The following is an 18654-nucleotide window of genomic DNA, read 5'->3' as shown; positions in this document are numbered from 1 at the left end:
GCTGAGACAAGGAGAGGCTTTGTGCGCTGTTTGTTTATACGAGGGGGCATCTTTGTGATGAAGTGTGCTCTGACGCCACAATGTGCTCATGAGCGTGTTATTCATTGGGTACTTACACTTCATCGTAAACAGGAGATTCTGAGGAAGGGAGTCCTTGTTTTTTGTGAGGGATCTTGTGAGGTCATACGAAACCTGGTAGACAAACAAAACATTCAGTCTTATTTGGAGCATTAGCTATTCATCATCACCAATTTACATTGACCTACAGCTCAGAGCACAAACATGATTTGTTTTGTGGGCTTTGGGTTACGAGATGACCTGACTTGACTGGGTTTTCTCAGTTTTTTTCTCTCTTTCTTAATGTCACGGTGTGTGTGGCATTCTGGAAGAACATCATTTCCTATTTTTTAAATAAACATTGTGACTTTATTGTTAACATAGCTTTTATTAACTATCCTGTTAAAATACAAAACCTAGTGTATAATATATAGTTGTATGAATATTATTATATAAACTTCTTGTGTGCATCACAAAAGTACATTTGACCTGTACTTCACTAGGTCAAATGTGATTCTGTTGAAATATAATTAAGAAACCAGGGGCATATTGTTAGCCTAATGGCATAATTGCTTAAGTCATTTTTTGACTTACTGTTACAAAATCAATAAAAATACCAACGTGCTTGCTAAAAATTTCTTTTTCTCTTGTTTTCTGAAAACGTTCAAATATGACCTTGGCAATTATGCTATTAAGCTAACAATATAATAAGCTGAAATGTAGACGTCTTCAAGTTTTGAAGGTAAATATATCTTCCTCAGTGAATATTGTGTGTCATGTGAATCTTGTTCTTTCACAAAAGAGCATAAAACCTGAAGCCTATCCTTCATTACAAATCCCATTAACCACTGAACGGATGTAACCGCTGATATTTATCAGAATATCTACTATTATCCTGAGTTTTTGTTTCTTCACAAAATGTTTCAACACTTTGAAGAATTCTTTCTAGTATCATCACTTTACCATTTTGTCTGATAGGAGACCTCAGTGAAATGTTGTCATAATTAGTAGGGGTGGGTATTGGCAAGGACTTCATATCACGTATCACAATACGCTACAATACGATACGATTATTGCAATATTATGATATTGCGATATATTGCAATATTCTACATAGTTCACTAAGTAATTTTAAATGCAGCTTAAAATACACACTGTATATATGTATATCAGATGACAGAAATAATTCATTGGACAAACTGAGTCAGAAAACAATATTAATCCAAATGATCCATTTCTGATTTATTGCACTAGCACAGAAAAAGTAGTGGTGGACGTGTGGAAGTTGTTCACGATTGGCCAAAAACACTTTTTCTTTTTTGTGGCAAATTTGAAGAAATCCTATCAAGGTGTTCTTGAGATAATGCCATGGTTTTTACTGACATAGGAACATAATGACTGCATTAATTCTGTTCTGTTCTGTGTGAACGTCTTGGCTGCAGTAAACATGCATATATTTCATACTGGAGATCATACTCTAATTTGCCTCGTGTATTACATACAGACCTGTCCTGCATAGTGGCTGACAGTGAAGGACGGGCCTTGGTCTTTGGGTGGGGGGTTGCCGTTGCCATCCTTGGTCGTGAGAGAGAGCGCGTGAGTTGGGTTGGAGTCCAGCTGAGCAGACAGCCTCTTGTAAAGGGTCTGCTCCACTGGCCGAAGGCTCTGGCTCTCCTCGTCTAACACAGACAGGAGTCCCTGAGGCTTCTGGGCGAGGAACAAACAGACGCTCACATATTACTTATGCCAAATTTACACAGTTGATAATAATTTTACTCTATTTTCGTGTGGCACTTCCAGTTATCCTAAATTTGTATGGCTATGACCCTGTTTTCTTTTTCAGGCCATTATTGGTAAAGAAAAACGACGGGTAGATGGGGGCTAAGAAGGGCTAAGAAGACATGGTAATGTCAGGTTTTGTTATGCTTTTGTTGGATGTTCACACAAAAACACAATTTATTTGTGAAGACCCTTACAATTTTAATGAAAAAAAAAACAACTTGTACTTAGGTTACATCATGAGAGGCCAAACTGGACTGTGCTGGTCCAAACCAGGCGCGTACGCTACCTGAAGAAAGAAGTCCAGAACGACCGAGTGGTTGCTTGGGGACCGGGGGGTCTCCATGGCGATGCCCTCCTGCAGGCACTCAGCCTGCTCCTGTTGGAATAGTACCTCGGATACGTACTGCCTCAGTCGTTCGTTGGTCATGTTCACACACAGCTGGAGGAAACACAGCACACACACCAACCCGTAAACATACAGTTCAGCATGGTGCAGCTCCTCAGAGATATGCACAGTTACAATCTCAACCATGACCTGTTGTGGCACCAATAAGGAAGTTAGCAGGGAATTAATGACCCGACCACTCATGTAACGCAGTTGACCCTGAAAATATGAGGAGCGTTTATAGGGACGACTCATGCAACACGCTAATGGAAGCCTCTCTGTGTGGCCTCTGTTATTCCGCTACGCTATGGACACAGTGTTCCTGCTGAGATTCACAATTTTTTCCTAACCGAGGAGTCATCTAGTCACAACGCGGCGTAGAAAGGACGAGTAAATCAAACGGGTTTGTCTGGTGTACGTGTGCGGAGGTTTTGGCAGCAGGACTCGAGTGTGACTTGTCACGTTGACGTAACGAGAAAGCACACGTACAGTACAACAAGAAATGGGACAACGCAGGGCGGCAGAGTACAAAAGACAATAAAAAAAAATTACATCACGTAATGTGTCACAACTTCGCCCTCCGTGTGTGTGTGCCATGACCCACATTTTGAACCTCGCCTCCCATGACTAAAGTGCTGATCTGGCCGTGTTGTTGTTCATGGCTGCAGACGGCTAGAGTCTTGTCTATTCTTCGTCTTCGAGCTAGTCTAGTCCATTAAAGGCTTAGTCCCAGCAGGTGGCTGATTGAGCTAGCTCATTAGCAAAGTGCTGAGCAGGTACAACACATCCCTGACAAACACAGTTCTAATTAACAAGCTCTAATGGCCCTGATCACGCAGCGCGTGTGGAGCCTGCCAGTGTACGTTTCTGCGTAGTATGTGTACACGTGTGTACAAACATGTCAGAGCTTGTTTGTCACTGATGTACCACATCCAGGGTAAGCGATCGCTGCGCGTGTTGCAGAACTTGCCCCCCCCCCCCCCTTTTATCTCTTCTGTGCGTGGTGGGTTATGAGTGTGTGTTTTGGCTCAAATTAATAGGCAGATGTCATTGGAGAATATGTCTGAGGAGAAGAAGTAGTTCATTTGTCAGGTCTGTTATCCCGCTGCACACTTTCTTCTTCCGATACCTTCCGTGACCCGAAGAGGAAAGCTTATGTAATTCCTCACTTCCTCTTCCACACACACGCAGACACCAAAGTCACACATGCACACAAAGGCAAAGGCAAACACAATCTGTCCTTAATAAAAGCTGGGAGAAACCAGTAACTCCGCAGGGAGTAAGTGTAAGCTCTGAGTAGCAGGAATAAGCACTTAAGACTTTTTAGCACAATGAATTACACTTGGAGACAGCGCACACGCACACATACACACACACACTCACACTCTCACACACACACACACACACACACACACAGGCGTGCCAGCCTGATCCCGGCTGGTCTTATAGTGGAGTAGTCTATTAACAGTGCAAGCTGGATGAGCACACGGCAGATTTACAACCCTTAACAGGTGAGGCTGTGTGGAGCTGCACATGTTGTCTTCTGTACAACATAAAACATAATCACACGCTGACACACATATCAGACAAGCTGAGCGCGTCGTGTACTGTATGTGCAGGTGCTCAACGTTTACATGCATTCGCACAGCAAAACCACACACCGGAAAATAATAATAAAAAAAAGTTCAGTATGCACCTACTGAATTAGCATATTTTAAGTTTTGTAGAATAAAAATACACTATCTCCTCATTGATAAATGCTCTAGTTTTGAGGAAGGTTCAATATGTCACCCAGCTGAAAGCAGTTTATTATAACTGAGAGGGTATTTATTTGAGTTTTTTTTTTAAAGTTGCCACTGTTGTACACAAAGCACACAAGAAGGGCTTTTTGTGTGGTTTAGCCAAACTAATAAGACTAAAAGACTAAAATAAGCAAAAAAATAAATAAATAAGGAGGAACTTCACTGGGCCGAGACACAATTTTAGATCAATGCTCTTGAATTTTTATGAGAAAAGTCTAAAATTACATTGTTGTAATTGCAGCATTCCCCTCCCCAACACACTCGCACACTTGTTTAAAGCTAACACGTCGCACACAGACGCTCATTGTATCGACCTTCAGTTCACTTGAGGACAGCAGAAGATCACGCCACAGTCAGCCACAGACCTCACCTCATTCATTACAATTACAGACAAAAATGTCCGGGACTGAAACAGATAAAAGAAGCTCCAAATATTTGAACAATTTGATTAGGGTCTGTTCGAAATCACCACATTCGGAGAGCTTTCTATAGGTTAGGGGGTCACGGGGGGCACGGAGAATGTCCCACCTGCTCAAATCCATTCCTCTGAAATTCTTCAAACCCAAATAAGTCCAAGATCCCAACTTCCAAGGCAGGATCACTGGAAGAAATCAACAGAAGGAAAACCCATTAAGCAATTATCACTTTTGTTTTCAAGGGTTCGCACACGAACTCTACCGCTTGTGTGACTATGACAAGAACTATCATGCTTGTGCGCGTGGGTGTGTGTAACAGCATCAAGGGGGTGTGCCACGGGTATGTGGTTGACAAATTTATTACATTCTGTGGTTGGTGTGTAAACAAGGCAAAGCACAAACACATTCCAGAGGATGTAGCCTGGGTTATCTGTCAGAGTGTGATAAGGATTCACAACATCAACAACACCAAGGATCCTGTGACCTCCACCAAGGGAGTGAGTGTGTGTGTGAGTAAGTTTTTCTTAAAAATGTAAACCTGGGTGTGTCCTCCATCTCTGCCCCGCTGTTCATTGTTATTATTTCAACATATGCTTAGACCTGTACGTCATGCAATGCAAACTGTACACGTTCATCCTAAACTATGTACTGGGTTGCGATATTAATTCTGTCACTCCAGAGGACTTGGATGAGCGACAGCTCGAGAGCAATGTCGGATGCACCGGACTTCATTGGTATTGTTTGTGACAACTGATCTGTAGATATCAACAGCAAGAGCTTCCAAAGAATTTTCTCATATGATTTAACACGCCCAGTGGATAAACACAAGTGCGCGCGCACACACGCGTACACACATACACACACACGGCCTTACCCAATGCTTTCATCCTGTCCTTGAAGATATTCGTTCATACTGTTGACCAGATAGCTGAAGAGGCGTCCATAGATGGCTTTGGCCAGTTGATCTCTGTACTGCTCTGACATCTCTACTGTGTGGCGTCGAGTCATCATATCACCTACGGGACACAAACACGGACGGAAAACAACATTTCCAGTACTTTCACAATTTAGATGATAGCACAGGGAAAAAGCTCCCAAAACTTTTTTCCTTGAAGTGAAAAATGTGTAAATCACATTCTAACCCTAAATTGCAAAATTTACATCCTAAGATTTAGTTTGTTATTTATTAGTATAAGTTACTATTATCATTATTTTTACTATTTTAAGTTGTTTGTTTGTAGTTAGCAGACATTCTCCTAGCTTCATAAATGTACTCCATCCTTCCAACAAAAGTGACTTCAATGAAAAAAACGCTGGCTCAGATGATGCCTTCATGAAAATATCGGATATCATAGTGTTCACAGGTTAACTTGGAGGAGAAAAAACTAGTTTGGTGTATTTTCACCATCTGCTGAGCATTAAAATATGTGCAGCAGCTATTTTTTATTTTGGAATCAGCAATTTCTGAGTTTGACAACTCAGTGCTCAGAGAGAGAGCTTTGGCGCACCCCCTGTGATCACTGGCGCCCCACCCCAGGTTGGGAACCACTGGTGTTGTGTCATTTCTATGGGGTGGGGGCATCTGGTCTGGTCTAGGTTGGCGGTACACGTCTAACCAACATCCGCATGAATGACAGGTGAAAATTTTTCCCAGCAGAAGTTAATTGCCATGGGATGATCAATGCTATTCACTTCTCCTGGTCATAATATTTTGCCTGATGTGTGTATATGGGGATGGCCTTGCATTTATACCTGATGTTTCAAAATAATTCTGGAGCTACGCCTCCAAAGCGCCAGTCAGTTCTTCATGTACTACAGACAGTGACGTTGAACAAATGTTGAGGGAGGATTTCCTGTGCACGTGCTGCCAGTGACTGGCATGGACGGGGAAATTCACTTCGACCAATAGTAGCTGTCGGATTGACTTACACATCTATTTTCTACCGTTTCTCTGAAGTTGGCTAAGCAGAGCAGTTTAGATATCTCTATCCCTAGCAATGTTCTCAGCTCTGGCCGGATGAAATATTTAGAATCACTCAAGCACGTCGTGGGTCTGCCAAGGGCTCTCCTACCAGCATCAGCCGGAGACAAAGACTTGAGAGTCACCCAGAGCTGCGTGTTGTTTCTGCGCCTTATTAAAAGAATAATTTATCACCTCAGCAGTGTTCAGGTTTGTCCTCTACGTGCCTGCGCAAAAAAAATAGGAACGCGGAGGGTCAATAAAGAGGGTGAGTCAATACCTTTGAAGTACTGAACATCAGAAGTGAGGGCAGTGCTTAAATCAGCCGGGGACACCTGCAGTAATCCAGCAGCTACGGCGAGAAATGTAAAGTGGGAGGAGAGGAAGAAGAGTAAGTGACAGTGACATGGTGAGTAACATTAAACTTTGAACATTAAGCGTTAACTGAGCATCAGAAGTGCAGCGCTGGTAACATCCCACAACCCAATCTGCTCTGATGATATCACGCTGACAGCGCAACAAGCTGAGCCCCGCCGCAAGATAATTCCCTCTTGACTGATCGGCGGAGCTGGCAGCGATTAGTCATCATTGGATTTCTGAGCAGAACGCATAAACAAGGAGCAAAAAAACATGTGACGGCAACCCAGAAACCCCTGCGCTGACATCACTGGCCATGACATCACATCTCCCTGACAACGACCGGCTCCTTCCCGTTCGGGCGCTGATGTCATTTGTTTACCACCTCGCAAAAGGTCAGAGGTCGCAGGAACACATGTAGCGGTTGCATAATGAGAGAGGGAGCCAGGAAAAGGGAGAAAAAACAAAAAACAAAAAAAAAAACAGTGACCCCAATAGTGGGAAAGTGGGTACCTCACCATGGTTACGTTTTGGCAGAAAATGGGGCTTACCAAACAGGTGACTGTCTGGCCTTTAGCTATTCCTGGCAAGAAGCCAAGCAGAAGAGGGAGACGGGAGGGGGAGGAGCTATGACAACGAGGTAAACACGACCAGTCGGCGTGATGCTTCCCCCCCCCCCCCACCTCCACGCAGGGTGGAAACATGGGCCCCGGTTGTGACGGACGCACTGACCTCTCTCCAACAGCTGCAGGTCAGAAGGGAAGGCCGAATCAGCGTCTGTCAGCGCAGCGAAACGTAGGTCCCCAATATGGAGCACAGCAGACAGCAGCGTAAACACTGAGTCAACCTCCTAACAGAGAGAAAGAGGAGAGTTAGGGGAGCAAAATAAAATGTGAGTGATAGTGCGCAAGCATCGGTCAGGGATATTTTTCACACCGCGGCGCCAAATTGCTTTTCATGAAAGGCCCGGGATTCGTTTTTAATACCCCTGCTAAACCTCTTATAAAGGACACAATTGGCAATATTCTTTATTTACATAACTTGGTGTCAACAAATCCCATGAAAAGGCCGAAAAACTAATCCTACTAACTGAACGATCCCTCTAACAAACCCCGTTGCCAAAGCCTTATTAAGTTTAGCCCTCTTTGCCTGTTTGACCTCGATTGTTGCTCGTAACACATAAATAAACCTCACTTTCACACTAGTCGGCCAGGTTCTTTCATCGCCATGACAACCACCGGAGCACACATAATGTACTGAAAATACTCCACAACAAATGTTCCGGTTACTCACGTCAAAAACGCGGCTAAAAACAGCCGCCCCGCTCAACCGTTTCGGGAAAATGACTTGGCATTAGAACAACGGATTTCCATTTTTCAGTGGGAACAAATGACCTCTCGGTTTCTAAGTGGGACGGGGAGGAAAGTTGGAGAGTGTTGTGAAACCGACCTGCGCGTTGCTGCTTTTGAATTGTCACGGGTTTTCTCGCCGAGAACAGAAACAACGGAATAACTAGTCACGCGGAGGACTGCAAACGAAAAGCACGGATATCTGAAAATCTAACACTTATGATTCATAAGGCACGGGCCCTCCTCCTTCCATTCATGCACTACTCTCCCTCTGTCACACTCTCCCTTCCTCCGCGCCCTTGAGTAGAGGACGCTTAATGGAATACCCCATTACCGACTGCTCTGAATCTCTGAGAGGGGGATGTTTGAGTTTGAGGATGTGTGCTTATATATATGTGTGTGTGTGTGTGTGTGTGTGTGCACTCTCTCAAGGCAGGATATTGGAGCTGATATCTCGAAGATAAACACAAGCATTAGTCTCTGTCTGACACTCTATACACATAGAGACCCTCCCGCTTAGGGAGGAGAAGAAAGGGAGCAAGGGAGAGAAAAGGAGAAATAGGGAGCGTTAATGACGGTTGACCTTTGGGTATGGACTGGGAGTTGTCCCCTGATGAGAGCTTAGACAGAGACCAATGGGTGGTCCATCACTTCCCCTCCTACCCCCCCCACCCACCCCTTCTTCTGTCCTTTGGTAGCTTATCCAGTGGACGGCAGTGCCCTCTGATAATACCAATATCTGCTGCTCCGCTCCCGTGTCCCTTATGTCTTGTCTGCATGTATTGACTGCAGCCGGATTAAAAGGTGAGATGATGGTCACTCACCGCTGATAGACGCTGACGGGAAACCTAAGAATAGAACCTGATAATGGGCCGGGGGGCACAGCTGGTGGTGCACAGGACGGACTGTACCAACGCATACTACACGTATAAATCAGCGTCCTGTCTTATGCGCTTGGTCACACATTTCCGCTGGTCTTTAGATAGATTCCTGTGCCTGAGCCGGGAGTACATCACAGTTGGATACTTGGAGGCAACCAGTGTTCCCCAATTCATCAGTCAATGGTCAATTATTTAATAGATTTAGGAGCTGAAGGTTTTTCCTGCAGTTTTAGGTCTCCTCTGCAGGCGGCATTCAATTACACCTCTGTCTGTTTCAACCAAGAAACAGCTCATGGTTCTCAAACAGCAACAGCCGTTTGCACGATATTCTACCGCACCTAAAGGGATATAGGTGTTCATTTGCACACAGAGGGCCAATCAATACCTGCTTGTTGAAGCCCAGGGCTCGGAGGGCTTGTTTGACCGCCGCAAGATGCTCCCTGCTCTGGGCAGAAGCTGTAGCCACCGGAGGGTTGTCTCCAGGGAGCGCTCCGCTAAGATATCTGGAATAAGGACAAAAATATGGACAACACCGATAAATATTTCAGACAGCCACATAAACAAAATAAGCACAAGCTGAGGCCTCGGTGCGGTATGACAGAGGCCCAGAACCGGTGGATTTACGAGGCAGCTCTGTACACGGTTACACGCTGTGCTAGTCACAGCGCGGAGAATGCGCGAGATTGGGCGAGATGCAAAAAGACGAAGGTGGTTTTAAATCTGCACGGCGGCTCGCACCGAGCACAGACACTTTCACGCGATATGTGTTGGTCTCGTGCTAGAAGGTCTGGTGTGCTGGCTAGCATTCAAAACAGAGAGACTGAGGTCAGAAGTTTAACAAACTGGACGTCCATACATAAATGAGCAAATGGGGAGAAAAACACAGGCGCCTATTATATTATCAAGATTGTTCTAAACATGCTGCATGTACACTTAAGAAATGATAGATTTCAGATTTAATGGTTTTCTTGTCCAACCATTAAACCGAACAGATCACAAATTACAAATAATAATCTCTCTGCAGCCACATACCTATGAGCCAGGACATTGTTGAGGTATAGTGCACTCTTCTCCTCAGGTGAAAGGCCTTCAGCCATCAGGTAGAAGATTCTGAAGCTGTGTTGTTGAGGAGGCAGGTGGACTAGGCGAGACTTCTCCAGCATGTAGGTGTACACATGGGCTTTAACAGGAAATGGGTTTGATTACTCGGTTACACCAATGTTTAAATTTCAATAATAATAGCAGTGACTATTCAATTTGTGGCCACTGGGGTATGATCAGTGCTCACTGATCAAATAAACTGGAGTAAAATAAGGTCAAATACATAAAAAAAAAGAAGACAAAAAAGGAAGGTAACATGTGGACTTTTGCTGCCACCTGCTGGCGGCTCAATGCACTGCATCTGAAGACTAGTGTACATCACTATGAAACTGTGCAGGAGATGAGTATGAATATAACATTCTTCAAAATCGTTTAATTTGCAGAATAAATTTATGGAATAAATAAATGTAAAAAAAAAAATCACAGGGAAAAGAATCAAAACTAGAATATACACAGTTTTGCAGAATCTTAATTATGTTTTCACACTTGAAACTCATGTCTCTTACATGGAATAAAAGGCTGAATTAAAACACAGAGTAAAGATCACAGACAGACAACTAATCCAGTGCAAGAGTCAAAGTCAGATTACCTCTGAGCAGCGTCTTCCTCTTATCACAGTACTGGAGGGTCACCATCTTAATAAAGCGGCTCGAGTTGCTGTTCCTCTGAGTCTTTGCATGACCGAAGGCTTCGAGGATACAGTTCACCTGCGTATTTCATCAACAAAAGGACAGGTTACAAGTGCATTACACTTGCCTTTTGGAGACAACTTTCACTGTAGAGTAAATGTCAACCAACCCAGAGACAAAACGTAATCCCGCGTCCATGTCCCATTCTTACCACTAGATGTCAGTGTACACTCATTATCTGGCCACTCAATAGTTCTGCGTGTCCTCAAATGATAAGAGAGGAGGCTGACCCAGATAGACTACATAAGGATGACTTCATTCCAGGCTGCACGCTGCTTTGTTACACAACTGATTGACTGACTGATACACAGAGCGAGTGCAGAGCAGGTGAATCATATGCTAAGCTACAGAAATAAAAGATAAAAAATAAACCACCGCAGCAACTGGGAACTGGCAACAAGCAGAAATACAGTGTTTACCTTTTTATCAACACGACTCAGTTCTCCATATTCACTGCGTGCTGGCATTCTTAATTCTCAACCAATGGTGGTCTTTCACCAGATACTATATGTCCCTCTGTTTTATTTATTCATTGATTTCTTTTCTCAACAATCCGTCTGCAGGCTGTAAATGTTGATAAATGATGAAGACACGGCATGAATATTTAAACGGTGTATCTGACAAACTGACAGCTATCAAGCAGCGAAGGAAAGTCGACAAGTAAATCCTCATGTTGTGATGTGCTAATCCATACAACTATTGTATAGAAGAGGAGCAGGACACATTCACACTGAAATCGTTAAAACAATAACAAAAAAAATGTTCAATTGCACATTACAAGGATATTTTTCAAGCATTTTACCTCTGAGAGAGCCCACGGATTACTTTCAAGGTACTTTGCAGACAGGCACGTCCAGACTTACGTGTTTCATTCTGGGCTCCAGCATGAAGCCTTTGGGGCTGGATCGAGCTGTCAGATGTCTCACAATGTGCTTACATGCCTCTGTCTTCCCAGAACCGCTCTCACCACTAGAGACACAAGAAGAAACGGAAGGTTGTAACTTTGATGTTAATGCTGTACAGGGCTTTCACAAACGGGAATTATTTGTCGACAACTGACTGTCATAAAATCAATTGAGACTGTCAGGTTTTTGCAACATTAAACGCTTGTTTCATGACTGTATTAAACGTCAGCAGTTAATTGGCTACTAACCGTCACTATATTAGGAGTTAAACATCCGCTGTCACTGTAAATCTCCCCTGAGGTGCCATTAAAGCAGAGGAAGAAGGGGATGCAACCAGCCAAACACCATAGTCATGGAATGAATTACGACATTAGTAATCCAGTTCGTTTAAAACATGCGAATGGAAACAATGCAAATAATCCAATAATTGAGAAAGGTCTCGCTGGAGAGTTTTTGTTGACTCATCAGAGGCATGGACCTGCGTCTTCTGAGGGCGTCCTGTGGTGTCTGGTAACAGAATGTTGTTAGTGGGGGTCTTTGGGTTGAGAGGAGGGGCCTCTGCGGATCAGGCTTGTTCTGGGGCATCCCACAGATACTTGATCAGTTTGGGATCTAGTGAATTAGGAGGCCAGGTCAACTCCTAGTCTAAGTCCACGCAAATGTTTCCCAGTAGAACATTGTATTGTCACTGGAGATGGTCAATATTTATTTGCTTCTCCTGTTGGTGGTTTTAATGTTGTGGCTGATCGGTGTATTAGACTGTTACATCAATAAATTAAATGATAAGACATTGTGATATGCAAATAATACTAATTTCATATTGTATATCACCGTATTACATGTCCTATATTACATTTTGTTGCTGTCACTGTTCTGTTTTGTGTTTTTATTAATTTCTTTGGAACCGTCTCAGAAACAAACAGCGCGAATTAAATGAAATTAAATTAAGGCCAAGTTACAAACACCAAGCATTGCTGTGTTAGTGTGAGTGCGTCTCAGGAGAATAGGCGTGAGTTGTTAGTCACTAGGTCGTCTCTTACATCTGCCATCTCGGACAAACGTCTCCGCCCACCTGACATCATCTCTACAGGGATCCCTTCTCATTAAATTCGCAGCCTTTTCCTCGTAACGCCGAAACACGGCTCCGCTGAGCGCCGCTTTTCACACACTGTTAAATGTCACAACTTATGCGGTACCGGGGGCTTGTTTGTAAATTTCTGTTGTGTGGATATTAAAGTTGACATACGGTTCCTCTACAGTACATGCACCGACGCTCACCGGCATGCAGAGAGTTGAGACCAGCGTAGTAACACCGAGCAGATGGCTTCAGGAGGTCAGAAGCCCTTACTTATGACCACAGTATGCTGTGGTGCGCCGCTAGCCTGCGCGTGTGTGTTGCTACGTTTCCTACTAACGGCCCTGCTGAGTGTGAAGTCCAAAGGTCCATTCACTGTCTTTTCATTTAGCAGTTTTTTATTAGATTTCAAGGGCATTTTGTTCGAGCACTTGCCTCGGGGGATCTTGGCCACTGATTGCCTGTAAACGTGTGGGAGTGTGCGTGCGCTTCTGGGCACGTGTGTGTGTCAAAACGCGAGGAGATGTGTAACAGAAAGCCTGAGCAAACGCACAAACAACAACAAAAAAAGGAATGATTAAGTACACTGAGGAGGGCATTGCGGAAACGAGGTTGGGAAGAACTACGTGAGCACACGAGGAAGCGAGAATATGCGTACATGCAAGTGTAGAGTACAATGTCAACATGAGTGTGTGTTTGTGTGTGTGAGTGAGATGGATAGCCTGTGGCCGGGGTGCATTAACTCTCTGCCAGATTGGTTACGACTCAGCGGGAATGTCACTGGAGAGCCGGAACGGGGTTTAATTGCAATCAGGGAGCAGCCTCGGTCCAACCGAGGACAAAGAGCAGGACGCCGCAACGCTCCGAGCAAACATTCATCTCCGAGCGAACGGCGAACAGGTCGACAGCTCGGCTCCTGTTGGGAGCTATTAATCTCTCAGGGAGTGTTTAACAGGTGTGTGGCGCAGGGGCGTGAACGAACCAGGTGGGTAGCAGAAACTGTTTCTATTTCTCAGAATTCACACTTTTCAACTTTGTTGACGTTTTTGTCTCACGATTCCGAGCCACGCTCGCATAATTGGGCGACTGCACGTTCCGTGTGTGGTGCGCGGGTAGGTGTACCTCAAGATGAAACACTGAGGGCGCCTCTCCTGCAGCATCATGTGGTAAGCCCTCTCCGCCGAAGAGAAGATGTGAGGTGGCAGAGAAGAGCAGAGTCGGCCCGTGGAACTCAGATACAACTGACTCACCTGGAAGAGAAAACAGGTGTTACGCAACGTGGACGAGCACCCGAGCTCCTCGGTGGATGGAGTTTCAGCAAACCAGTGAAACCATACCGGGTGTCACTTTCTATGCATGTGTGTGTGTGTGTCAAGTTCACTAATAAGGTGTGCTTTACCGCTCACTGCAGCCATGTAATTCACCCTGAAAGACTTAAAAGCTGACAGCAGCTTGAAAGGCCCAGATATGATTCGCTATAACAGGTGAGAGGTGAAATATAAAACTGTTGAAAAATTGTAAACACTGTGAAAACAAGAACAGGCCTTTAATCAAATCAATGTTAAACATGAAAAAAAAAGCGCCTGGAAACACAGTTGTTGTGAAATTTCAAATATGAGGAAGGTAACTTTGGATCATTGTACAGTAAGTGTACAGTGAACCCATTACTGTCTAGTCCACCAGTCCACGTGACAGTGTTGTGTTGCTGCTGTGGAAACGAGAAGTGTAATGGGGTTTCGGACCGTCGGGCCATGGGAGGAGGGGGGGGTGACAGACGGCCAGCAGATCACACATGTTGTGACATATGTCCTTCTCACACTGGCTCCTCCTTGCTCCTCCACTCATCCCCTCAGTTGGGTGTAGATGCCTGGAGTGCCTCCAGACACCGGCAGGAATGAGAGAGCCTCAGGGGGGCTTGGCTTCATTCTATCACCGCAGGACAAGATACCTCCTCCTCCTCCTCCTCCTCCTCCTCCTCCTCCTCCTCCTCTATGTCCTCTAACTCCTTCTGGCAATAATTCAGCTATTTCAAAATGAGCTCTCCGCTATTTCCAAATGAGGTGAAACACACTGCCGCCCGATTGACATCACGACGTTTAACGAATTAAGAATTAGAGCCTGACAAATGCCATAATTATGCCCTGGCGCTCGTGTGAATGGATCCCTCTCAGTGGCTGATGCGGAGTCAGCCTTATGCTGTGTATCGCTGACAGGAAGGCTGCATTATTTATCAACCACGGGGTCCATTTCATCTGCTCGCGTCCTGCTTATTACAGAGCAAAATGCTTTTAACGTTGCGCATTTACGGCACATGGATTAGCAAACGTAAAACCGTGGCTCGTGGTGTACACACACCTGGAAATTGAACGCAGCACACCCCGTTAGTCGGATGCAAATCGATGCTTACCAAGTTGGAGTAGATGGGCAGCTCTTTGTTTGGATTGACCAGAAGAAGGATGTGTCCAATGTAGGTCTACGAGAGAGCAGAAAACAAAACACACATCTACGTCAACCTTCGAATATGCAGCTCCAAATTCGACGTACAGTTCATGTTTTCAGTGTGAGGTGTCACAGTCCTGCTTTGATGGATCATTTTGACCCAGAAACAGAAGTGATGTCCCACTCCGTCCTGAGCAATAGTCATGATGAGGGCAGTTTCTGCAGCTACAGGAATATGGTAATGTTACGGAAGAAAGGGGTCGAGGAGGGGCCGCAAGGGATAACCTCAGCGACGACCTTTCTCTAATAAAGACAACAAATCAGTCCTTCCACACACTAACCCCGGGGCCATTTAGATAAAAACAACCAACTCCCAATTTCTGACCCTCACCGCTTAACTGCTAACCCTCTGTTCCTCACAACGAGCCCCGGAGGCAGTTTGAAAGCTAATGCTCTGTCCGCTGGGAGGCGAGAGGCGTCGGTAACATTCTGTAACATGCTTCTCTGTCCTTAGGCCCCGGCTCAAGGTTAATGACTTGAACAAATTCCCATTGGTCGACGACACTACTAGGCATTACTTTATTTCTTTCTTTCTTTCTTTTTTTTTAATAGGTAAAACTTATCTGGGGAGAAGTTGAGCCATTTTCACCCAATAACTCTGTTGTTTAATCTCATTACACGCTTGTCAGTAATCCAGCCTTTATCAGTGTTTTCGGTTGTATCCTTCCTCCGTGCCTTGCCTCTCTCCTCGGGGAGTTAGCGGTGGACCGGTCTGCCTATCCTGGCAGAAGGCAGCGACCACTCATCAAAACCCCCTCGCCTGACCACCCTGCTGGGAACATATGGAGCATTCGCTGCCTTTGTTCTCCCCCTATTTCCGTCCTTCGCCATATCTCTGCTCGGTTCACCTCTTCCTTAAAATTCACTCTGCTCTGTGAGGTGGAGAACATTAGCTTTAGAAACAAGTAAGATAACGCAGTTTTTGTCTCCTTTGATGGATGCTATGCGGCAAACTTTAAAAGCCCGGCCATTATTTGCACAATTCTTCCACGAGATCTTCCTAACAGAAAAATCACAAAGCAAGACTGACCGCGCAACTTCACTTTACGATTCAGATCAGCCACGTTCCAATATCTCCACGATAGCGGCACTTTGGTAACTCAGCGTCCTTTCTTTTCACCACTTCTTCCCAAACGGACTACGCCTCACGCATCCAGGCCTCATTATTCTGAATTCTAATCGTTCCTCTTTTCTCCATCCACCAATTCTTCTTAGCTTTCACTGTCGTCCCCTTATCTCAGTCCCCCGCTGGGCGTAAACTCAACTGCCTGTTTCCCATCTGGGTCTCTGCAATAACAGACAGAGTCTCTTCACAGAGAAGAGAGTGCACCGATCGCGCCACATTGATCCGGTTCCAGTCTTTATAGAGCTCCGTCCCCGTAGAGTTTTAAAAGGAAGGAGAACAAAAATGGACCAATTCTGAGATGGAGGCATTTTCTCTTGAAAATAGTTAAGGATTTTTCTTTCCCGTCAATATAAATGGTATTGATTTTGCAATTGTCACCAGTTTAAGTATGCGTATGTGTGTGTGCGTGTTAGAATTAGGGGGTCCTCTTACAGAAGTCAGCAGGCGAACGGGTTAAGACCAGTTTCTCTCTTCTATATTCTCATTTGTCTTTGCTCTTTATTCAGCCTTAAAGCAGGAATGTCTTAGTTCAGTCATCAGTACTTTCTGGCTTCCCAATTTGTTTTACTTTATTTTTTTCTAGAAGAAGTTAATCGAACTGCGGTAAAGAGTGCATTTGTCGAGCGGAAGGAATGACAGGAAGGAAATATGAGTCAATCAAAGCATTCAAAAAAAAAAAATCTAAAATCTCGCTTGTCTCACAGTAGATGGGCTTAGGTGTTCTGAATGACTCACACAGGCCCCATGTGAACTTTACTTAGACGTGACTTTTGGTGAGTTTTGTAATTCTGTTAATTTCATGAGAATTGTCACAGTCATGTCTTTTGTCCTGTTGGCTGTTGCAAAACAGACTTTTTATTCCTGCTTAAATGAAACGTCATGGTATCGCTGAGTTACGTGCAATGTAGGACTAGTGAAGCAATGTGACTGCTGCGGTTTTAGTGGCGCCTTCATCGGTTTTTGACTACAGTACATAGAGGTATATTGCAAATGGGAAAGAAACATTAGCCCTTGCAAAAGATTCGGTTCTGTTATCCCACTAATACACACGACCTTAAATTAACTGTTCCCTGACTTAAATAACAAAACAAACAAAAGAGAAATAGGTTGTAGGGCGGAGAAGTCTTACATAGATTTGGTCGTTGCCAAAGCGTTTCTGCATCTCGTAGAGCAGGCTGCTGTCGGTCAGCTCGCTGAGAGAAGCCAGGTCGTCATTGGGTGCTGGAGGCATTAGCTTGACCTGAGGAAAATACAGTTAATCATTATTAAACTCTGAGCGCAGCCTCAGACAAGGTGTGGCACCTCCTCTGCTTGATGAAAGGCTTAAAGAAATACAACAACAAATGCTGTTTCTTCGGTTGCTGTTGCTACTTCTGTAGCAAATGGAATACCTGAAGTCTATCTTCCTTTCTTCTAACCCTTTGGGTATTTAGGATTATCCGTAAGCTTTCTGTCCTAATGCATTTTCGTGTAGTGCCGGAGCTGTTAGAGTACGAGGTACCTGCTCCAATTTGCTGGCTCCAGAGCTGAAGGGGCCATCGAGACCATTATCTTGAGAGGGCTGTCGGCTCAGTGCTCCGCCTGCCTCTCTGAACATGGCGCACTTCTCCAGCAGACTGTCCCGCTTAGAGATAGAGAGACCCAAGGGGTTCCTGCGTGATAGATGGATGGGAAATGACAGAGGAAACAACGCAATTGAAACAAGAGAGGACAACGACTGTGCTTATGGAACGGTTGACTCACAAGTTCTTGACAGGAGTGCTGAGGTCGTGTGAGCCGCCATCGTAGCGTTGGTCAGTGGAGGGTAGCGGCGCAGACGGGTCCTTCAGCCTCTGCAGCCAGCTCTCCTCCGCATTCAGCAGCATATCTGCTATGGGCTCTGACACAGCGATGTCTGAAGGCATGAAGGGAGAGATGGGCTTATCAGAATAGAAATTTTGTTTTAATTTTCTGTTTAATTTAGTTAAGATGAAAACTTTAAAACTGGCTCCAAAATGGATTTTTTCTCACCATTCTGCACCACTGAAACAAAAGGGGAAAGATACCCACGGCGTGGGAACTGTCAGCAGAATATTAAAACACCCTAACCAGCTACACCTTTCTTTTCTTTTGTCATGCTAACCCTCCTCCCCAGTCCGCGCCGAATTCGCTTCACTGGTGCAGAATGTGAACTCCGCTGTGGATCGATCCAACCGTGCTTCAGAGGCAGGGGGAGTTAAGATCCCCCCCCCCCCTTCTGTAATGAGGCCTAACAGGGCACCAGGGAGGGG

The 18654-nt window shown here is 44.8% G+C and overlaps 1 protein-coding gene across 6 annotated transcripts in view; it reads right to left on the bottom strand.

Annotated features, from left to right (window-relative positions):
* The window catches only part of myo16 (myosin XVI), an 89589-nt gene that overhangs the window by 24676 nt on the left and 46259 nt on the right, over positions 1-18654 (bottom strand). For all 6 annotated transcript variants that reach the window (XR_007113882.1, XM_047601237.1, XM_047601236.1 and 3 more), the window contains exons 9-24: positions 18128-18278; positions 17886-18036; positions 17514-17624; positions 15167-15232; positions 13882-14009; positions 11643-11748; positions 10680-10797; positions 10022-10169; positions 9375-9492; positions 7492-7609; positions 6683-6754; positions 5317-5458; positions 4555-4627; positions 2126-2278; positions 1564-1764; positions 117-192 (exon numbers count right to left, since the gene is read on the bottom strand). Coding sequence is in view for 5 of the 6 variants with exons in the window: in XM_047601237.1 (XP_047457193.1) it covers positions 117-192; positions 1564-1764; positions 2126-2278; positions 4555-4627; positions 5317-5458; positions 6683-6754; positions 7492-7609; positions 9375-9492; positions 10022-10169; positions 10680-10797; positions 11643-11748; positions 13882-14009; positions 15167-15232; positions 17514-17624; positions 17886-18036; positions 18128-18278 (1932 nt within the window). In the remaining variant the exon portion in view is untranslated. The remainder of the gene's footprint in view (positions 1-116; positions 193-1563; positions 1765-2125; positions 2279-4554; positions 4628-5316; positions 5459-6682; positions 6755-7491; positions 7610-9374; positions 9493-10021; positions 10170-10679; positions 10798-11642; positions 11749-13881; positions 14010-15166; positions 15233-17513; positions 17625-17885; positions 18037-18127; positions 18279-18654) is intronic.

Source organism: Mugil cephalus, chromosome 12, assembly GCF_022458985.1.
Source record: "Mugil cephalus isolate CIBA_MC_2020 chromosome 12, CIBA_Mcephalus_1.1, whole genome shotgun sequence".
NCBI lineage: Eukaryota > Metazoa > Chordata > Actinopteri > Mugiliformes > Mugilidae > Mugil > Mugil cephalus.
This window is presented reverse-complemented; position numbering and strand designations above follow the sequence as displayed.